The 21242-nt window shown below is 47.5% G+C and overlaps 1 protein-coding gene across 1 annotated transcript in view; it reads left to right on the forward strand.

The window, feature by feature from the left end:
* The window catches only part of Ptprn2 (protein tyrosine phosphatase receptor type N2), a 719135-nt gene that overhangs the window by 632409 nt on the left and 65484 nt on the right, over window positions 1-21242 (forward strand). Inside the window, exon 15 of the mRNA XM_028880925.2 lies at window positions 19696-19843. Within this exon, the coding sequence (XP_028736758.1) occupies window positions 19696-19843 (148 nt within the window). The remainder of the gene's footprint in view (window positions 1-19695; window positions 19844-21242) is intronic.

The raw sequence follows: 21242 nt of genomic DNA on the forward strand, positions 1-21242 counted from the left end.
GTGGGTGGCACACAAAGAATCTGTGGGAGACATGTAAGCAAGAAGAATGCAGTCTCCTGGGATGGGTCATGACGGGTACCTGGAGTGATACTTGCATCTGGTACCTCTGCCCTTGAGCCCATATTTGTTTTAGAAATTATTTTCTTTTCTACTGTTTCCAGTTTTTATAAACACTGTAATAGATGAAGTGAGTAAAACAGAAGAAATAAACATCCAATTAGTATTCACTGAGTGAAGCTGAAAAATCAACACTAAGACTGGGACAGCAGCCTCATGAATGACATCCACAAGGGGAAGCTGGGGAGCCAGTGTCTGAAAAGCGTCTCAGGACTCAAAAGTGTCACTCATCCAGTGTTTTCTGAGTTCTGGTGACAGAGATGCCTACAACTGACTGGGCCATCCTAGACAGACCTGGCAGGGTGAGCCAAACCCAGTGGTATACACTGGACCCACTTAGTGCCTCCCACACCTATGGCTTATAGGCACACTTGGCTGAGTTGAAAGACAGCTGAGTACTATTCCAATGACTTCACCTGGCTGTTCACATACATAGAATAAAGGTAATGTGATTTATATAAAGTATGAATATTAAAGTCCCATTGAATTGTACAGCTCCACAAACATCATGGGTGAGCACAACTGGCCACAGTCTGCCTACCTTTGTGTGCTCAGCATGGCTCTGAATAAAGATAACAGGTATCTTGCTCTTGGGAAGCTTACTTCCTGAGCAGCAACCCTGAGAGACAAGGAAGAGACCCTAGGGATGACTCAGCCTCACCAGGACCCTCAGGGCTATTTGTAATTAGAAGATTTGCAGAATAAACAAGCCACTGAGTGGCAATATATGGGTTATGACCCCATCCACATGAATTACTGTGGTTCATTGAACCAAAAGGTCAACACTCCCTTCCTCAGATATCCTGTCTGTTTGCCAAAAGTCAAGAGCACTAAGAGACAGCATCCAGAGATGGAGAGGACCCTGGCCACAGTCCACGGGTGATGTCCTCTCCTGGTGCAAGAGAGGACAGCACAGAGAAGATGATGGCCCAGAGCCAGAGCCACCATGTCGTAGGGTGACATTAAACACCGTGGTCACTGTGTTTCCCATCTATGAAGCAGGACCTAGGAATGCTCACAGGGTAACTGGGAAGCACATGAGCACTCCCCCAGCATGCCCCGCATTGCGGTGACTCTCCACCCCTAAGCACAGCCTCTGAAAGACACGTGTCACAGAAAAAGATGGTCATCACCCTATAATTAAGTAAGCTCTTCTAACAGGACCAATTAGTTCCAGCTTCGGTGTGTGTGTGTGTGGGGGGGTGCATCCCGCCCTATTTGATGTTCTGCACACCCTCACATGTCATTCGTTTATTGCTTGGTTTGGGCATCCTCCCCTTCCTCCTTCTGAAGCGATTGATTTTCTCTGTTCCTTCCTTTACCCCTAACCAGGACAACAGTTGTATTTTAGTAGCTACCCCAGTGATGATCAGCCGTAGCGAATCTACCAAGTGGAGTGAATGTCTCCGTCCTCTTCTCAAGCCTGGCACATGGACTCGCCATGTTCCTGTGGCCTGGGGCTTGGCACCTTCCTTGAGTTTTTAGGCTATCCACTTTCACTGCTAATTTTTGTGGACAGTGCTTGTTCAGATCAACCCTACACAACATCATTGCTCTCCCTTTGGTTTTCCTATGTACTTCTTTCTTCATTCTGGGTGGGATTTCCTTCTTTTCTAAAATATATCGATCACTGAGTAGGACCGAGCCCTAGTCTTTATCTAAAATGCCCTTAATCCTCATACTGGGCAAGGATCCTCTTCTGTCTGTTTTCCTGTCATCCTTCCCCTGTCCCCCTCTGTCACCAGGGCTGTGCCGTTACCTGCAGCTGCTCTGATGGCTCGTCTTATGTCCACTTTGATTCTCATCACTACTTCCTGTCTGGAGATTTCCTTTTGCCCTGTCTTAGGATAGAACTTACTGATTCATTTGAATTTTTATACATGCATATAATGTGTTACGATAAAATCTACCCCTCCAATCACGGCCTCTTATTCTTTGTTTGTTGACTATTCATGGGTCTCTGTTAGTTGCCATCTACTGCAAAAGGAAGCCTCTAGGATGAGGGTTGAGAGGTTGGTATAATCTATGGGTATAAGGGTAATAACTTAGGGCAGTTTATTAGAACTTTTGATTTTTTTTTTCTCTCCAGACTTACTGTAATCCCTGAATCTAAGAATTCTTGTCTTCTGTTGATTCTGAGAACTTACAAACAGCTTACAATTTGTTTTTCTGTAGTGGCAATTGAATCTGGGATCCTAGGCATGCTAAACAAGTGCTCTGCCACTGAGCTAATATCTATATCCCACCATTTACACTTCAAAATTGACTCTGTCATCCTCTCCTCTGTTAGAAGTCTATTGGGCACTGTCTTCACTTTCTATCCTTGCCTTGTGTTCACAGGAACTTCCCCAACTCTGTCTTCTAGTATGCAAGTCCCCCCTTCAGCCGTGTCTGCTCTCTCACCCACGCACTGTGTCTGTAATTTCAGAGAGTATGTTTTCGCTTGCAGTTGCTCTGTTCACTTCATTTTCACAGCTGCCCGATGTGTTCTCCACTGTTGGTGGTTCCTCCTTTCCATACTTCCGAAGGTGGCAAGCAAACACATTCTGTGACTGCTCTTCTTACGCTCCCGAGATCTAGTTCTCCTCTCTGCCTGGTTTGCTTCTGTGCCTGGGGCAACTGTTGTCTTGCTGTGTCCAGACTCTTAGCTCCTCAGGGCAGTGGGCCTGGATCTCAGGATTTTGTGTGGCCTTCTGCTTTGTGAGGTTTAGAGAGTGTGTTTGTCAAACACCGCAGACGGTCATGAAACCAAGGCCGTTTTCTCACTGGTTGCTTACTTCGGGGTCCCAAATGGCCCATGTGTAGTTGATTTGAGCTTTAATCGTAGATGAGGCTCATGGTTCACATGTCTCAGCACTGTCAGTCTCCATAGGAACAGACATGCTGTGCACCCCTTCACAGAGCAGGCAGGCCTCAAAGGGTTCTGGTTTATATGGAGTTGCAGATCCCCTTCCTGTCTCCTGTGGGTAATTTTTGTTTTTTTGTTTTTAACTCTATAGACCCGAGTTTTAGATGGAGGAAATTGCTTTGCTCTGCCTCTCTCTCTGGGATTTGGGCGTCTTCAGAGGACTTGTCTCTGCATGGATTTCCTCTTCATTTTGTATCCCTGGACGTGGAACCTAGTTTTGTAAATAGGTGGTTGCCATTGTCCAGCGTCTTTAGGGTGTTAAGATGTCTCGTAGAGGAAGACACTTGAGGATCTCGTGTTTTTCATGCTACCAGAAACACTCTGTGCAGATTAAACAGAGGACGCAGTGAGAATGCTGTTCTGCAGAGACTCTGGCATCGCGCTGACAGCTGCATCTAAAAACCACACTCACGCGCTGTGTTCACAGACAGCCACCTTACAGTGGCTGTCCTCACGGAAGCCAGGCAGGGCCAGGTGAGGAGACATAGGCACAATGATCTGTGTGAGTTGGAAGTCAGCCTGGTCTACACAGGGAAGTCCAGGTCAGCCAGGGCTGCATAGAAGACTCTGTATTTAAGAAGAAGAGGAGGAGATGGGAGGAGGAGGAGGAGCAGCAGCCTGAGCAGCAGGTGAGCACAGAGGGAAATCCCAGCTGCACATAGCCCTGGCCTGGGGATATTCCAGGTGGCATAAGCAGGAAGCCATTGGCAGTCCACTCCTGCTTCACCTGTCAAGCCTGGTAAATATATGTCATGTGACTCGCGCACCCCACAGTAGGACTGGCATTGAGCTTGGAAGAGATTAAGAATATGTGACGGTCTTCGCTCTAATTTTCACCCTAAAATGTGAAAATCCATGCTGTCCAATGGTCTATTTGCTCCCATTCAGTGACCTTGTCCGGAATGACTGGATGAGATGAGGGAGCCCCTCCTAGCTCGCACCCTAACTTCTGCCTTCACCTCACCGATGACGTGTTAGCCCTCTTGCTTTTCTAGGACGGTCTGGGGATGCTGAGGAGACAGCTACACCCCTGAGCTCCTGTCCTCTGGCAGGTGAAGACTCGAGCACATGGGTTTGGATCTTGTGTGGTGTCTTACCGGTACAGGGTCAGTTTCTTTGGCCCTGTGTTCTAGTCTCAAGAGCATACAGCCTGTTAGCTTTAGAGAGATAAAAATCAAAGCACCGTGCTTGCAGTAGACAGGTTCAAAATCTCTGCAAATATTCTCTAACGTGTTAGAGGGTCCAGTGTCCTAACTGCTGGTGCAACAAAGCCCCTGCCCGTATCACTGTCCTAGGTAACCTCGCGGCACTTGCTGGAATTCTTTATTCTCCCTAAAAACTTCATCAGAAAATCGTAATGACTACATCACTGGCACAGAATATAAAAGGCTGCTGCTAAGAAAAGCCCCGCTGCTTTGTAACCGCGAGGCTGCTGTGCGTTGCTAAGCAACCATCCCCCCTCTTCTTCCCTCCTCCCAAAGGTTTCCCTGCTCTAAGCGCTGTCGTCATTCCGCCGAGCAGGAATGTGTCCGCTGGGCCTTCTTGGGCTGGGTTGGGTATTAGGAAGGCGTTGGGTCTTCGAGACCGTCAGCTCCTGTCTTTGTGACTTGGAAGCAGCTGTTTGAATTTTGTAGGAGACCATCCAGTTGGGGTGAGGTGGGTGGAGGGCTGGTTTAAACAAATGAATCTGCTGTAACTCTGCATACAGAAATATTCCACAGCAGGGGTCCTGGAGGAGGCTCTTAAAGGCACCAGCACTGCCTGGCTCTCCAAATGTCAGGGTGGATGTGGGCGACAGGCACCACGGCTGTATCCCACGGGGCCCAAGCATTTAGGGTGAAGTTGATATTGTTTGCTGTGGAAACGGTCCCCCCCCCCCCACACACACACCTTTAGCTCTTTGGAATACAGTGTTGGTTTACTAACAGAATTTTAAAAGATTCCATACCTTAAAAGACATTGTTTATCTCAAAGGGACATGGTGAAGATTGGAATCAAAGGGCTATTTATTTAATAAAGAATCTTCACTGGTCTGTGTTAATATAAATATCCTGTAAAACAAAGATTTGCAATGAACCTTTTCATACTTCCCCATGTGTTATAAAGAGCAAACAAACCCAGCTTTATCCAGCTTGCCTTTTGTAGTTCTCTTCTGATTTTAGACTTTTCCAAAGCCGGGGAAGGTGGCATCCTTCTCTGTAAAGACTGGTATTGGTGTCTGTGTGGCCATCTGTGGTCAAACTTTGATTATCCAAACAGAATGAGCAGATTTGATCATTCTAAGAGCGGTCTCAAAGGAAGGGGTTGTCAGTCTGCTCAGAATGACTGAGATTTCTCTCTTTGTCTTCCACGTAATTTCTTTTAAAATTTTCCGAGTTTTCAATTTGTCGAGATAACTATATCTTTGGTACAGTACAGTAGCTTAGTGGTAATTATTTATTTGACAAAGGGCTATTTCAGGACTTTCAAAAAGCAGAAGTCAGTAGAAATATAAAATTGGATTAAAATTCCTTTAGTTTTTTTTTTAATCATAGTAACTGCAGACAGGCATTAAAAGCCTCCACTCTGTCAATTGTATTGTTTTTTTTCCCCCTTTTAAACTGTATACCAAAATTATGCGGAGAGAAGCATACAAAAGATATTTGGTAAAGGCAGGCGGTCTGGGTAAATAATGCTCCTTTCATTAACGTATTTCCCTTATTAACTGTGTAATTAATTGTACATAGCTAAGGGAAGCCGTGGAAATTGAGTTTTGAGATGTATCAAAGCTGACTTTGGCTTCACACTTCCATACAATTTATCATTAATGAGGCCCGAGACGGAGGCCTGCAATCTATAATTATTACTTACATTTGAATGACAAGCAAAGAATTTTATCAGCAGAGTTTTAAATGAAAAGGGATTAGCAGTTAATGTTGAAATTGTTAATCTTTCTTATGAAAATAATTTTGGAGAATATATTTTAGTGCGAAGAGAGACTCGGGGAAAGCATTCCCCCATTAAAATGGCCATTTTCTGGTACTCTGTGTGAATTTGTCTACATTTGACAGCAGGGTGCAAATATTTTTTAGAGTGAATGAATATTTTATGGGGTACAGATCTGCTCATGCATTCTGGGAATGGATTATGCAATATTCCCACATACCCTTGCTAGGGTGAGTCTCTAAGCCAGCCAGAGAAAAAGGCTGAGGCTGAAAAAAAAAAATTACCAGATGTGAGAATATTTTAAAAGAAATGAACATTTCATTGTTTAATATCACGGATATCTGCCTTCATCCCTCTCTTGTGGCTCATTGGCTCATAGAGAATAAACAGTAAATACCAGTGGAAAGCTATTGTCTGGACCCACAGCACGGCCACTCTGCCTTCTCCCACCTGTCTCCACAGTGGGCCGGGCAGGACTTCAGACAGGTTCCTGACCCAGGTGACTAGCCTGCCTTTGACCACACTGAAGCAGAAACCATGGCACTCTCCTGCTCCAGGGACTGGGAGGGGCCTGTCCCTTTGTTATCCCAGCAAGCATTTATCAGTCACCAGGAAGTGCCAGGTCCTGTGCTGGGCATGAAGGAGACTTGGCTTATCGGGAGGCCTAAACATTTTATTCTGTGTCTGTTGGATCAGTGGTATTGACTAAGGACCACAGCTGTACCAGTGTGGGTGGGGCCCTGTAGGTGACAGAGAAAGGGGGCGCTGAGCTTTCCAAAGCTCGGGGGGCCTGGTGTGGCCAGTCTCCCAGGCAAATCCACACATGCTGGATTTACCCGATAGATGGTGAGCTGACAGACCTGGAGCTCTGCTGGGTTCTTTGTAAAGTCCTAGGTCACCTCACACTTACGTGTCCAGGGGGGAGAGTAGGTGCCACTGCATGACGTCTTGTGTGATGTTTTCATTTCTTAAAAATTCCTCTTTTCCCCAAGTCCGTCACCATCTTCATTTCGATCTGAATGTATCTTAGCGGTGGAGCCCCTCGACCTCCCATCTTTCGTAAAGTCTCCCGTGTCCTCTGGCAGTGTGGGGACCCAGATGGTCTGAGGGGCAGTGCCGTGTCCCCACACACCAGGGTTAGTCCACTTGCCGGGATTGTGACTGTCGTGGCACATCACGGGTTGTGATGCGTATGCTGGAGCTAAGCCTTTGTGCTCCAAGAACACCTCTGCTGAGAGGCATATCCAATGCTCCGTGCTACCCAGGCTGTCTTTGAATACCAACCCCTGGATTAAGTTACGGGCTGTTAATTTTCGGTGCTACTTGGAGTTTACTTACCTTCGGTGAGGTTGCCTGCAGCTAGAGAGAGGTGTTAACTAAATGTCCAAATGTTGGACTCTGTAACAAAAGCCTGAAGTGTTTTGGAAACATCAAGGTCACTGGTGGAATTTTTCTGATTTTTTTTTTTTCTCAGACTTTTGACCTCATTCCACTGCGGCTTTGTTAGATCAAATCGTAAGAATTATTTCTTGCTGAGATCCAGTTTAAATAACTCAAGCATTTTGTAACCCAGTGCTTGTAGAAACTTAAGGAAATGGGGAAGGTAAGGAAGCACAGAATGGGTGGTTAAGGGGATTCTGATCGCCTAGTCTGTTTTGCACCGGGGTACATGGCACACACGCCCATCTCTCCGTCACTATCTCCTGTTGTCAGGAAGACCTCAGCCGCTGCACAGGGATACCGAGGCCGCAGAGCTCCTGCTTATGTAACCAGTCTGCCCTGTGCAGAGTGACCTTTGAGAAGCACTGTCACCGGATGCCTGTTACCGCAGATGCTCCAGTGGCTTCCCCTTGCTCTTAAAATAAACTCCTGGCTCCTTGCCATAGCCAAGCTTCTGAATGACCAGGATGGCAGCTTCGCTCTGCCTCCCTCTTCCTTCTGTCAGCTCCTCTCTGGAAGGTTCCAGATCCACTCTCACCTCAGACTGGGAGCTTTGAGGTCCCTCCCCCGCAGCACCCCAAACTTCTCATTTCTAGACCCTTCCTGTTTAACTCAGAGCCCCTCCAAAAGCACAAACTTAGTGCCTGCCCCAACTCAGCCCTCACATCTTTGAGTGTGGACCTTTGTCCCTTGGCAATCACCAGAAGTCATCTTGCTAATTATGTTCATTTGTGTTCTGGGGACTCTACAGCGCAGGGAGTCTACCCCTCAGAGCTGAGCCTTGATGCCCTGGTAGTTGGGCCCCAGGACCTGCAGTGCTCAGACTCACGGGACAGGCTGATCAAACTAGCTCCCAGCCTGTAACAGGAGGGCAGAGAGAGTCAGAATAACGGCTTCAACTGGATGCAGCTCCAGGGCTTCAGACCCAGCCTGCCAGACAAACCACCTTGCCCTGACTGTAAATATTAATAGTTTTGCACACCAGGAAGAAGTGGTATAATACCTTTAATTATTTTCCATTTCTATTCATCATTGTATTGTGCCAATGTTCATATAACCTTAATTCTTAAGATGTTAAATAAGATAATGAGATGCATCAAAGTGTTCGTTTAGAATTCTTTGAGTGCCTCTGAGAACAACAGCCTGGCAGTATAAATGTGCAAGGATTGTCATCCTCACCATGTCCTGTAGTCCTCACACCAAGACCTCTGACCTCGTCCTGTGCCACACCATATGTTACACCAAGCTGAAAAACCCCAGAATAAAACAGACCCAGCTGTATGAAGGAGCAAGGCTTCCCCCACTTGCTGTGAGTAGGGGGTAAGGACAAAGTCCATTAATTCTGTAGGTTTATTAATCAGAATACATCTGGGGAAGAATGTGTTCATTGATGCTCTCTGTCTTGACTTTAGCTTTGAGTCTACAGAACTATGGTTTTGTTTTTCTATAAATCTACACCATAAAGTCCAATGGAAGCTGAAAACCTATAGGCTCCTTGTGTCTTTGGACACTGGCAGTATCTTTCAGAGCTCTGGTGATCTCTGTGTGTTGGGCTGGGGTGCGGCTCAAGCTAAGGTGCTGGTCTTGTGCGCACACGGCCCCAGGCTCCATTTCTAGCATCTCAAATACAAGTAATGAAGATGACCCAAAGTCTACATCAGCCCTTCAGGCCGTCTGGGCATCGAGAACTGTTTTTTCAGTGGAACTTGTAATTCTCAACTTCAATCTGGATTGGGAATACCAAAAGTCAACATTATGGAATAATGGCAATGTGTTATTGATAGTTCATTTTCCAATAGACCGAGTTCTGTGCAATCGAGATTTAGCCAGGGTTTGTGTCCTGACCCACCACTCTGCAGAGTTAGCCTTTCTTCTTTTATCTTTCAAAGCAAGTGAAATGTGGCTGTTTCAGTTCCCCCTTTGAAGCAAGGAACAGACCCACCCCGAAGCAACTCCCCATGATACTTGGGAGGAAGCACATCATTCTCTTGAGCATCATTTGCGGCCAGGGAGTTCTTAGTTCATGCATTTTCCATTACAGAAAGGACTTGGGGGATGGATGAGTCAGGATCTCCCTATGTAGACCAGACTGGCTTTGAACTCTCTCTGTAGCCCAGCCCAGCCTTAAACTCTTGCAAGGATGACAAGGCCTGCCACACCACACCTCAATCCATGAAAAGGATTTTCAGTGAAACAGATAATTTAGCAATGTCTGAGGCCTCCAACCCCCGCACACTGGACTTGCCCTTTCTGCTCTGCCCTTCCCTCCCCTTTGCTTGCTCATGAAGCCTGTTTCCCCCACCTTAACTGAATGTCGGCTGGGGACTTTCTCTGCATGGCTTTCGGTTTTGAGCTATTTCTACTGCACTAAGGATTTACGATTTTTTTTTTTTATCCTCATAGTTTGATTGGTTTCAATAAGAGGACAGAAAGTACATTTCTTAGCCACTTGAAAAAGCACATTGAAAACAGCTTTTCAAGGTCCCTGGTCAGGACTGGTCAGCTTGAGAAGCAAAGCGTTCAGAAGACAAACTTGAAAATCATCCTAGTTCAGGCTTATCAGTGAAGCCAGCTCTCAGCCATGCAGGAGGCTTCTGCTGGCCAGCTCCAGCGGCTCTGCCTCTCCCTAGGTCACTAGGATTTTACTGTGGTTGCTGGCCAGAATGCCTCATTCTTAAAAACATTCCACGAAAGCAATCTCTAAACTGCAAGGGCCTTCCACTCCTCTCCACATTCCTTCCTTCCTTCTTTCCTCCCTCCCTCCCTCCCTCCCTCCCTCCCTCCCTCCCTCTCTTTCTTTCTTTCTCTTTTCTCCTATTCCTCCTTCTCAGGATCTGCATGGAGAATCCAGAAACTGAGTTTCAGAATAGTGTGTCTATTTTTATTCTCAGGATGCTGGCAAGGACATGCCCTCACACTCTTAGGTCTCACTGGGATCTGCATGTTGTAATGGGTACATATCTGCACTTTTAAGTGTCCTGTCTGATGGAACCACAGAAGGACAGGTTCCAGTAAACTACAAGACAATCCATCTCGTCAAAAGTCAGAAGTAGCACACAGCAGAGTAGGTATTCCAGGAACAAGACTGGCAAGAAGTTCATCAGTATCCCGATGCCTCTCCGCTTTTTTGTTTTTATGGCCTGTGGCTCCTGTTCCAAGCACATATTTTCTAAGTTAAAACTAATGAAACTTTCCCCTCTGACCACTTGACTGTGTCCTTCATTGAGTTTTCTATTTTGGATTCCTGATTTTGAATGTGTAATGTACCTGCCACATTATATTAGCAAACAGTGTTTAGGATGTACCAGCTGCAGATCTTTAGATGTGTGCTCCCCCCCCCCCGCCCGTCTTTGTATCCGTGTGCGCCAGGCAGCGTGTGCGCCAGGCAGAGACCAGTGGCTGCTCCTGCTTTGCTCTGCAACTGTTTATATTTTTGCTGAACTTCAAATGTCTTACTTTTGCAATTCAGACACTTGACATGGATGTTTCCCTTCGATGTACTAATGAAGACAGGTGACAGTGTTTATTTTTAAAGAAACAAAGGTCCTCAGTTTTCCCCAAATGCCACAGATGAGTCTTACTCCTCGTTTTCAAAAGCATTAGTCTCACTTGTGATGCCAAAGCTCAAACCTCCCGGTCTTGTCACAAGGAACATGTAAATGGGTCTTATTCTTCCACAGAAGGTTTGACTGTAACACCAGTAAATCAAAGGGCATCGTGCTGTAGTGTAGAGTGAAAACAGGAGCGAGTGGCTGGAAGCCGAGCTTTCCCTGTGCTAATTGCTCCAAGCCAAGTCCTCCGACACTCAGCTTTTAAAAACATTCTCCCTCAAGGTGGGTAGATGGTTGCTTTCTGCAGAGTCACTGTGAGAATGATGCTTTGTGGGGAAGCGTCTCTGCGTTCCCTCTCTGTGATCCCAGAGGCCTTGTTGAAGGCTGACATCGATGTTCTTTGTGTATCTTGACTAGTGAAATTGCACCAGGTGGGTCCCAGCGGGCTTATTTCTGAATGCCCCTCTGTCCTTGAGTGGTTGTCTTGCAAGGAATGAGTTTATTTTCATTATTCTAGTTGATGCTAATAATAAATCTTTTCTGAGTATCTGCTTCTCTCACAGCAAGGGCTGAGAGTCACCAAAATAACCCAGTGTCTGTGACCTTTAGTGGGCCAGCCTCGTGCTGACCCCCTTAGCCCCATCCTGTTGCTCTGCTGAGTTTCCGGGGGTGCCAAGGCCACTGCCGTATGTAGGAAGTAGCACCAGGGACTCTTCGGCCTCTGAAGGTCTCCTGGCTACTGCTCCAGTCTACCACTGTGAGCGACAGGAACTTCCCTGCTGTAGAGTAAAGCGCCCAGTTCTACTGCCAAGGTTGACTTGTTGCCTGCAGCCACATGACACTTAACTGTAAGGAAAAACCCTCAAGTTCACCCTCATAAAGTATCCACATGCAAGAGGATGGACACCACCCCACACCCCCTCAAAAACTGAATCAATGGTCTCGGAGACCTCAAAATTAAGAAAATGCTGAACTAGATTCTAGATGTGTGCCCTTCATATCCCAAAATCTCTGTCAAGAACAAAGCAGATAACTAAAAGATGAAGATGTGCCACCCAGTATCCCCTAAGAGTCAGGTAGGCTTCTCAGACAAAACCTCTGAATTGCAAGCACCAGCTCCTTAAGGTCATGGTGGGGTCATACCTCCAGGGCTGACTCCATGTCAGCCTATCTGCCTCTCCCCTTACCCTGTGCTTTCTGATACTTCTACACAGAGACACCGACAGAGCACCCAGCCTGGGGCTAGGTACACTGGTGAAGGCTGGTTTAAGATGGCCTCCAGAAACCAGTTCAGCACGGGGCTTGTTGGGTCTCAAATGATCCCCCTCCTCATAGTGTACACAGAGGAAGGCTCCCATGGTATGCCTGGGGTGCCTATGTGTGCACAGAGAAGGAAGGGCACCTGTCATAAGTACAGAGAAGGGAAGGTGCCTGCCATGTGCATTGAGGATAGCCGTGGTGTACTTTGGGTGAGAAGGTCCATAAAGAAACAATGCCCGCCTGGAATCTGAACACAGAGTGGGCTAAGACCAACAGTCTCTCATTCAACCATAAAGGATGAATGAAATCGTGTCATTTATAGGGGAAAGGATGGAACCAGAGACCATCATGCGAAGCAAAATAAGATACTGCACATTTTCTCTCAAACATGGAATCTAGAATTTAAAAAAAGACGAGAGTAGAAGAGAGACTCTGGAGGAGACTCAGGAGCAAGAGCAGGAGTGGGAAGGAGAGGGGGTTCTGAAAAGAGGAGACCATATCAGAGAAGAAGACTCTCTGGATTACAGGGCCGGCCTTCAGCTGGGGCTATGGGAGAATGCTGGGACAAGAGCTACAGGTTCACAGATGTTCCGTGAACATCTGGACTGTCTGAATGGAGGAGTCAGAAGGGAAATTTATAGTGAAACATTCAAAAATAACTTGTATTGATTTTTCAAAATACTCTCAAGTTTCAGAGGATTCAGAGGGCATCCATCATCAGTACAGAATTTTAACCTCTAACAGTGCCACAGGAACCCCAGGTGACCAGCAGACACTCTTTCCACAGTGGCAGAAATGCCAGTCTTCCTGAGAAAAGGTTGGTTTCATGAAGAGTGAGAGCTGAGAGTATGGAAAGAAGCAAGCAGGGGTGTATGTTGGCAGGAGCAGGCATTCTTTAAGTAGACTGGTGTCTGGGTGGAGTCATGAGATGGGGGCCACAGGGATGAGGGCAGAGCCTAGACCATAGGACAATAGAGTCACGGGATGATGATAGGTCCCAGATCATAGGACAGAAGGTCATAGGAGGATGGAAGATTCCAGATCATAGGACAAGAAGGTCATGGGGTAACAGCAAGTCTCAGATCATAGGACATGAAGTCATGGGGCGATAATGGTAGCACTCAGAACGCAGTACATGAGGATCCCAGACCATAGGATGACACAGTCATAGGAGGTGATTATAACTTCCAGGATCACAAGGCAGTGTCCTGGTTAGGGTTACTATTGCTGGGATGAAACACCGTGACCAAAGGAACTTGTGAGGAAAAGGTTTTTATTTCAGTTTATACTTCCAGGTCATAGTCCATCACTGAGGGAAGTCAGGGCAGGAACTCAAACATGGCAGGAACCTGGAGGAAAGAGCTGATGCAGAGGCCATGGAGGAGTGCTGCTTACTGACTTATTCCACATGGCTTGCTCAGCTTTCTGTCTTTTAGAACCCAGGACCACCAGCCCAGGGATGGCACCACCAAAAATGGGCGGGGTCCTTCCCCATCAGTTACTAATTAAGAAAATGTCCTACAGGCTTGCCTATGGCCTGATCTTACTTTTGAGGCTCCCTCCTCTGACGACTCTAGCTTGTATCAAGTTGACATAAACCAGCCAGTACAGACAGTAAGGTCATACGGGGTGGTGTGGACAGGGTGAGCTGGTTTTGAGCTGGACCTCCATTTCTGGATGGATTTGTTCCAGCAGAAGCAGGGCAGCTGATCACAGGAAGACAGTGGGAACTGGAGTCCTGTGGGATGGAAATCAACAAGCTAGCCAAGGGGAAGCTGATCAGCAGACAATGCTAGCCCACTCTTGGTAATTTTAGAAATGGATTAAATACCGTCAACACCCTCGATTCTCTCTTGTTTCTTAAGTGTCAGCTACCTACAGTCGCTTGTGGTCTGAGAATATTATACAGAAAATTAAATCACTGGTGAATTTTAAATGCATGCCCTTCTGAGTACTGTGATGGACTCTCGAGCCTTCTCATTCCATCCAGGCAAATCACACTCTTGTCTGGTATATCCCCTGTGGACATGCTGCCCACCTGCTAGTCACTTTCTTAATATCAAATCAACTGTCACAGTACCATGATGTTCAAGTAAGCACTATTCTGCTTAGTAATAGCCCAAAGCACAAAAATATGCTGCCAACTTGAATGTGTCAAAAAAAAAAAAAAAAAAAAAAAAAAAGAGTCTGGATGTGTGTCCTTTAAGGAAAAAGTAATATTTCTCCAAGAAAGAAATCAAGCGTTATGGTTACTGAGATTTGAGTTGTTGTTACTAAGTGTTTCTGGGTTGTTACCAAGTTGCTGCTGTTAAGCTTTTACTGGCTTTGTTTACAAAGCTATCTTACAAGATTGTTGTAAGGAACAGCATACTGTATAGAAAGCCCTGCAAGACTCAGACTCACACACCGAGGTGTTGGAAAGTGTCCCCACCAGGTGAACACTTACACTGATTTGTGAAAAAGCAACGGAAGAGTGGGTGTGTGACACAAAGTCCATGAGGAGGCTGTCACCACTGCTAAGACAAGGTCAGCAGCGAGTCCCCAGACCCTAAGGCATCAGCTGTGGGGACTGGGGAAAATGCCCAGTCAGCGGTTTAACTTCTCTAGGATCTGGTCTCCCATATGTAAGATCAAATCTGGTATGGGCATCTTTTCATTTTAAAAAGGAAAATTCTATAATGTTGCAAATGTCCCAAGCCTAAACTACAACAGTCAGCACTAAAGATAACAAAAACAAACAACAACAACCAAAACAAACAAACAAAACCAGCCCTCCCAGGTACCAGGAAGAGCAAGACTTGTCAAGGATTTGCATCTTCCTTGGAGTTGGTTATCTGTGTGTTGTGCTTCATTCTGTCTTCTTTTCTTTTCCTTTCTGTATGTGTTGTTTATATAACCAGAAACTCACAATTTAAAAACAACACCCCTAGGATTAGGAAGATCGTTCTACAGGTGATTGCATGCCACACAAGCATCACCTGAGTGTGAACGCCAGCACCGACAGAAAAGCCAGGCATGGTGGCATGTGCCAGTCATCCCTGTGCTGGCCTGAGAAGGACCCCTGGAACTCACTGGCCAGCCAGTCCAGCTGAATTAGCTCCAGATTCAGTGAGGAGAGACTGCCTAAAAAATAAAGTAGACAGAAATTAAGGACGACACTGGACATAGATAGACCCCCTAAGCTTCCACACCCATACACACTCATGTGTGAACATGTACACACGTCAAAACCAAATGTCTCCCACCATCCAGTCCTCACACCTGCACTTATACATAAAATAACAATGTTTAAATGGCCATTTAAAAAGACTCAGCTGAATGCCTTCTACAGAGGAAGTGTGAATACAGTTAAATTGCAAGTTCATTGGCCTGGCAGCCGGAAGCAAGCTGGTCTGAGAGTACTGCCCAATCTACTCTGGTCTCACTGCTCCTCCCGTAAGAGCAGGCCACAGGACAGAACTTGGGTGGCAATTTTTGGTTTTGCTTTTACTGATTAAAATGTGTTCTTTCACTGTGAAGGCTGAGCCTCCCCACAGACTCTTACCACAAACCACAGACTAGGAAGATTTCATATTAATCGCTGCAGTAAAACGATGGGCAGAAAGCGACGGAAGGAAGGAAGGAAGGAAGAGTTTGCCTTGCCTGGTGGTTTGAGGAAGTGGTCCGTGGGGTGGAGGAGGCATGGTGGCTGGTGTGGCAGAGTGTGGGGCTGCCTGTACACATCTCAGAGGACCAGGATCACAGAGAGAGGAGTGCCAGCACTTAGTTCACTTTCTCCTTGTCCCCAGTCCGGGACCCCGTCCATGGACGGGGACATCCATGCTCAGGATCAGTCTGCCCTTCACATAGGCACACCCAGAGATATGCCTCCTAGGTGAGTCTAAATCTAGCCAAGGTGACCACGACGGTTAAACCATCCCAGAGCCTAGAATGTGACTGAGAGATGTGATCATCACTTTCATTTCATGAACAATGCTACATATAAATATTAATAGGACGTGCTGATCAAATAGAGATGTGCAGGACCAGACACAGCCTGGTGAGCAGGGCATGCTGGGAGAATGAAAACCTTGCATCAGTTTCATTATAATCAAGTTAATTGATAAGTGGCTTAATTCTCAGGAGCAAAATGGCAGTGTCAAGATCCACCTCTTCCCTCCATCCCACCACTCAAGCTGATGCCCAGAGCTCAGGCTGCACTAAAGAGAACTTGCTGCACTCAATGGTGAAGCTGATTGTGTAAAGAGCTGTGGTTCACATGAACAGGGCTCACAGGGTACTCTTCAACACATGGTACCCAGAGCCAAGGTGATCCTGCCAGGGCCTGTCACAGAACCCACTCTTCTGCCACAGAAAGGGCCTCTGCTCATAATGGCTTCCCTGAAAGGGTTCTCTAAAGGACAGCCAGGTCCAGCCTCTCTGCCCAGAGCCATCACTGCCTGCTTCTAGTACGAAGGAAGCCTTTCAGACTCTGAGGCTGCACACCTGCTCAGTCCCTACACCAGGACTGGACTCAGTGACGCCGCCAGGATTTCACAACACTGAAGCGTTACACTGTGCTAAGATCGTGCCGCCCTGTCTTAAAGAATTGGTGTGAAGGGCCGGCAGGACGGCTCAGCAGATCAGAGATCTTGCGGTGCAAACCTACTGCCCTGACTTCAATCCCCAGAACACGCAGTGGAAGGAGAGAGCCGACTCCTCTGACCTCCACAGACACGCTGAGGAATGCACACACACATATAATACACACAACAATACATTTTAAGGAAAAAAATTGGGGTACAAAAATATACCTTTTATGTTCCTCAATGATTATGTTTATTTGTTTGTATGCATGCATTTGCACACATGGACACATTTACATATAAGTGTTCATGTATGCATTGTGTGTGTTGTATGCATGCATGTGTGTACATGTGAGTGTGGATACTGGAGGTCCATGTTGGGCTTCTCCAACCACTTTCCACCTTATATTTTGAGGCAAGGCATCTCACTGAATCTGGAACTTGCCAGTTTTCCTGGACTAAATATGACCAGCAAGTCCCCAGGATCTGTCTGCCTCCACCTTCTCAGCACTAAGACTGTAGGGTCACACCACCATGCTGCTTTTTACATGGATGTTGGGATCAAACTCAGGCCCTTCGTGCTTGTATGGCAAACTCTTTACCAACTGAGCCATCCCCCCAGATCCCACCACAATTGTCTCCAAGGAAGGTGGCTGTGACTCCGTTCTCTAGGTGGAGCCTTTCCAGCTTTGCCCACTTGTTCACTGCTCCAGCTTATCGGTTCTGGCTCCATGCTAGGGGGCCTGGAGGGCCAGCATGGTGTGAGGAGAATAGACAGGCTAGTAGAGTACTCCGTTGAGTCTCTACTAATGTCTCAAGGTGCAGACGGTTGCAACGGGGCCTTCTAAGCAGAGTGCCTCAGTACCCCACCACCACAGGCCCCCGCACCTGCAGCTAGGCCCAGAGGATCTCCAAGACTCCTAGAGATTTTTTTGGTGTTCACTGACTTCCAAGGCACAGGACCATAGGGAGGTGGCCCAGCAGGGCACGGCTAATGTCTAGAAGGATCCTGGTACACTCCTGTCAAAGCTTCAAGGAACAGCTGAGTGAGGTTTATTCTGTCCTGTGTGTTAGCAGTAAGGACTGGCTGAGAGGGCCACCCTGGCTCCTCCAACACTGGAGTGTCAGCAAGAGGGAGATGTAGGCAGGAGCAATGGGTAGAAGTAGTCGGAAGACTGTGAGCCCTTGGCTGGCTATTGGGTGCTGGCTACTTTATGCTAAGAGGCCATGTGTGTGTGCGCGGGCGTGCACATGTGTGCGTGTCTTTTTGTGTAGACACACTTGAAAACCTATGTCTGCATGTGGCATACAGCAGATCAAAAGCCCACGGTCAGGGCTGAAGATAAAGTTCAGTGGTAGAGCACTTGCGTGGGGAGAAAGAAAAGAAGGTGGAAGGGAAGAGAGAAAAGAGGAGGAAAGGAAAGCTGAGCTACCGACAATGCTCTGGAGGAGGGGATCACTACATCCTGCAGAAGTCACTCATCACCTGGGTTTGGTCCCCCCCAGCACCTCTTCCTGGAGGTCCCCTACTTCTGGAGTGAGTAGATCGGTAAGCTATGGAGGCCACACAGTGTCTCGGTGGCAGGGAATGGTCAGAGGCCTTTATGTCCTCAGCCACCAGCAGTCGTAACGTGTGCTCACTGGCAAATGCTGGGACAACTAAGCCTGGAACACCTCAGGGTGGAACTCTGCTTCCTCTGGCTTATGTTTGGTTAATGCTGGAGATGTTCAGATTTCATCACAGATCTTAGCAGCTCCAGGTCTAAATGGTCCAGCAAAGTTCCAATTTAAGAAAAGCAACTTCTGTGTAGACCCCCATGGGAGACAGGAAGGCCCACAAGCAGTGGATCTGGGTTCCCCAGCTCTGGACTGACCCAAGGTGGCCACCTGACCCCACGTTTCCACATGTTTGTATGAATGCTGACAGTACATGTGTCTCCCAGGCCAGTGTGTGTTCTGTCTATGCCTGGCGGGTTGACAGCACCATCTGAGACCACCATAGCTCCTCATTAAGAAGGAACCTGTGTGTACTGAGTGGCACTCTCAACCCCTGGGGTCAGCAGAGGTGGTGTCTGTCTCTCCCTGAGCCCTTGGGAAGCTGAGCATTCTGCCTCCTCACCAGAGGGCCTGGTTAAGGATATGATTCTGGTTCAGCCTCTACCCAGAGGCTCTCCAGCAAGACCTTGGCTGGATACAAAGTGGTGTTCAAGCAACTCACTTGCTGTTTTTCGGGTAGATAACCTCAAAGATTAGTGGTTTAAGAACCAATGGTCCTCTTTGGAAAAGGAGAAAATGAAAGACTTGCCATGTAGGGGGTCACTTGCTCAGGTATCCCCCAGGTTCCTGGGTTTAGTCCTGTTTTTTAAGTACACATCGCTGTTTTCCCTGTAACTTCATTTGGCTTGAGTCTGCCTTCCTGGATTTCAGGAGTGCTGTTGTCAGGGAGGGTTTTAAGCGCACACACACCCAGTTGCCCCTGCTCATAAGCTCCCCATGGCTCCCACTGTCAGTTCCGTGGACATCCCCTACCCCTGGTCCTCCTTGTACCAGCTCTCCTTGCTCCTCAGCATAGCCACCACACGGACCTGGCCCCTGGGTCCTGCCTGGTCCTTTCTATCCCAGGTAAATGCTGCAGCCCTAGAGCAGGCCCTGTCTCCAAGCTGGACACATTTTTCTCACCAGTTTTGTCTGACTGGATAAATGTGGCCTGACAGGAATCTGCCCGTCTCCTCTGGCAGACTGATTGCCCTTGCTCGAGTGTACTTCACAATTTCGGTCTCAGTGCTGAGGCTCAGTCCCCAGGTAGAGAAATCACACACATCTTGAGCCAAAAACAAAAGCTGGAAGAGTTGCCGCTGCACCCCCTGCTTGCCGACTGACTCGGGCCCGTCCTAGATCCCACGCCCCTGACTCTGTGCCTCCTTTTCAGGCCTACATGGAAGACCATCTGAAGAACAAGAACCGGCTGGAGAAGGAGTGGGAGGCACTGTGTGCCTACCAAGCAGAGCCCAACACCTCACTGGTGGCCCAGAGAGAGGAGAACGCATCCAAGAACCGTTCCCTGGCTGTGCTGACCTGTACGTACCCATCCTGGGTGACCTAGCAGCGGGAGAGGAGGTGGGGGCACCTGGCCGTGATTTACTCTGCCCACCATCAGGGTCTGCTGAGCCCGTTGGCTCTGCTCTATCTCTGTCTGCTGACCCGACCCCCTATTGAAGACTGGTGCCTTGTTCCCCTGGCAGCTGTCCCATCCCCAAAGCCAGTCTCCTTCTTTTGATCCAATGGTAGAGCCCTGGGAATGCCAGCTGCAGGCACAGGAGCCCTCGTGGAAACCAGCATTATGGCTGTGCTCTAGTAGTGGAAACCTATGGGATTCTATGGTCTGTGCACACGTGGGCTGTGGGTGCAGACAAGCTGATTAACATAAGTTATGTATCTCAGCCTAGCATTAACAGCAGTCACTGGTATCACTGGTACAATATTGCTACAAGCCTTGATGGCTTCACTCCAGTTGGGTGTCACTGCAGTCCTGAAGCCACACCAGTGGAGAAGGACTTAGTTTCCTACGGTGTGCTTAAGATATACTAGGTGGCCATGTGAGACATAGAAACCCTGATGTAGGGATTAGATGTGTGCATCTTCATAGTCCCTGGCCCTCCTCCACATCACTGGCTGTGGATAGTCACAGGTCCTAGGGAAAGTTTGGATTCTGACTAACATATGAGCCTACCCAAGGAAGCCCTCAGTGACCAAAGTCTCCCATATAAATAGGCACTCAATAAATATTGGTCTGTTGATGATGAATAGTGAATGTGAATAACTCAGCTGCTCTTCTACCTCAAGACAAGAGGTACTTGTTCCTAGTCCAGAAATGATACAATTAACTTTGTAGTCCAGTTTTGAGAGCCTAGCAAAGCCATGCTGGTCTCAGGTTAGCATCAAAAGAGCTCACAGAATGAGGATCCATGCTAAGGTGGCAGAGAGAACCTTGTCGCTGAGCCCTCACCTGGGGCTTTGCAGCATCCTGCCGGGGGCATCTAGGGACTCTCATCCTGATAGCAGAACGCTATCACATCCCCTTCAGCCAGACCCCTCGGGCGCTCCTTAGAGTAAATAGAGGAGTTTGGCCTGAGCTTCAAAGCCAGGAGCTATGTGCTACAGTCATGCAGAATGGCAAGCTTTTAGAATGAAGACCACCCTCCTACATGTGGACATTTGTCAGAGAGAAGGTGGCATTCCATCCTCTGCTTTCTTGGGGTCAGGGCATGGTCCCCTTTAGACAGCTGTGATCAGAAACTCTTGTAACTTACAGATTTTCTATTTAGAAGAAAAGCAAAATAAAGCACACCCAATCAACAAGCAGGTTTCGTTAAACACCAGCTGTGCCGGAGATTGTTGGCAGGTGCTGGAAGGGCTGAGTACCAGGCTGCTGCTGCCCCTGTAGTGGAGTTGGGATGGATAGAGTAAATGGGGACA

The sequence above is a fragment of the Peromyscus leucopus genome, chromosome 14, assembly GCF_004664715.2.
Source record: "Peromyscus leucopus breed LL Stock chromosome 14, UCI_PerLeu_2.1, whole genome shotgun sequence".
Classification (NCBI taxonomy): Eukaryota; Metazoa; Chordata; class Mammalia; order Rodentia; family Cricetidae; genus Peromyscus; species Peromyscus leucopus.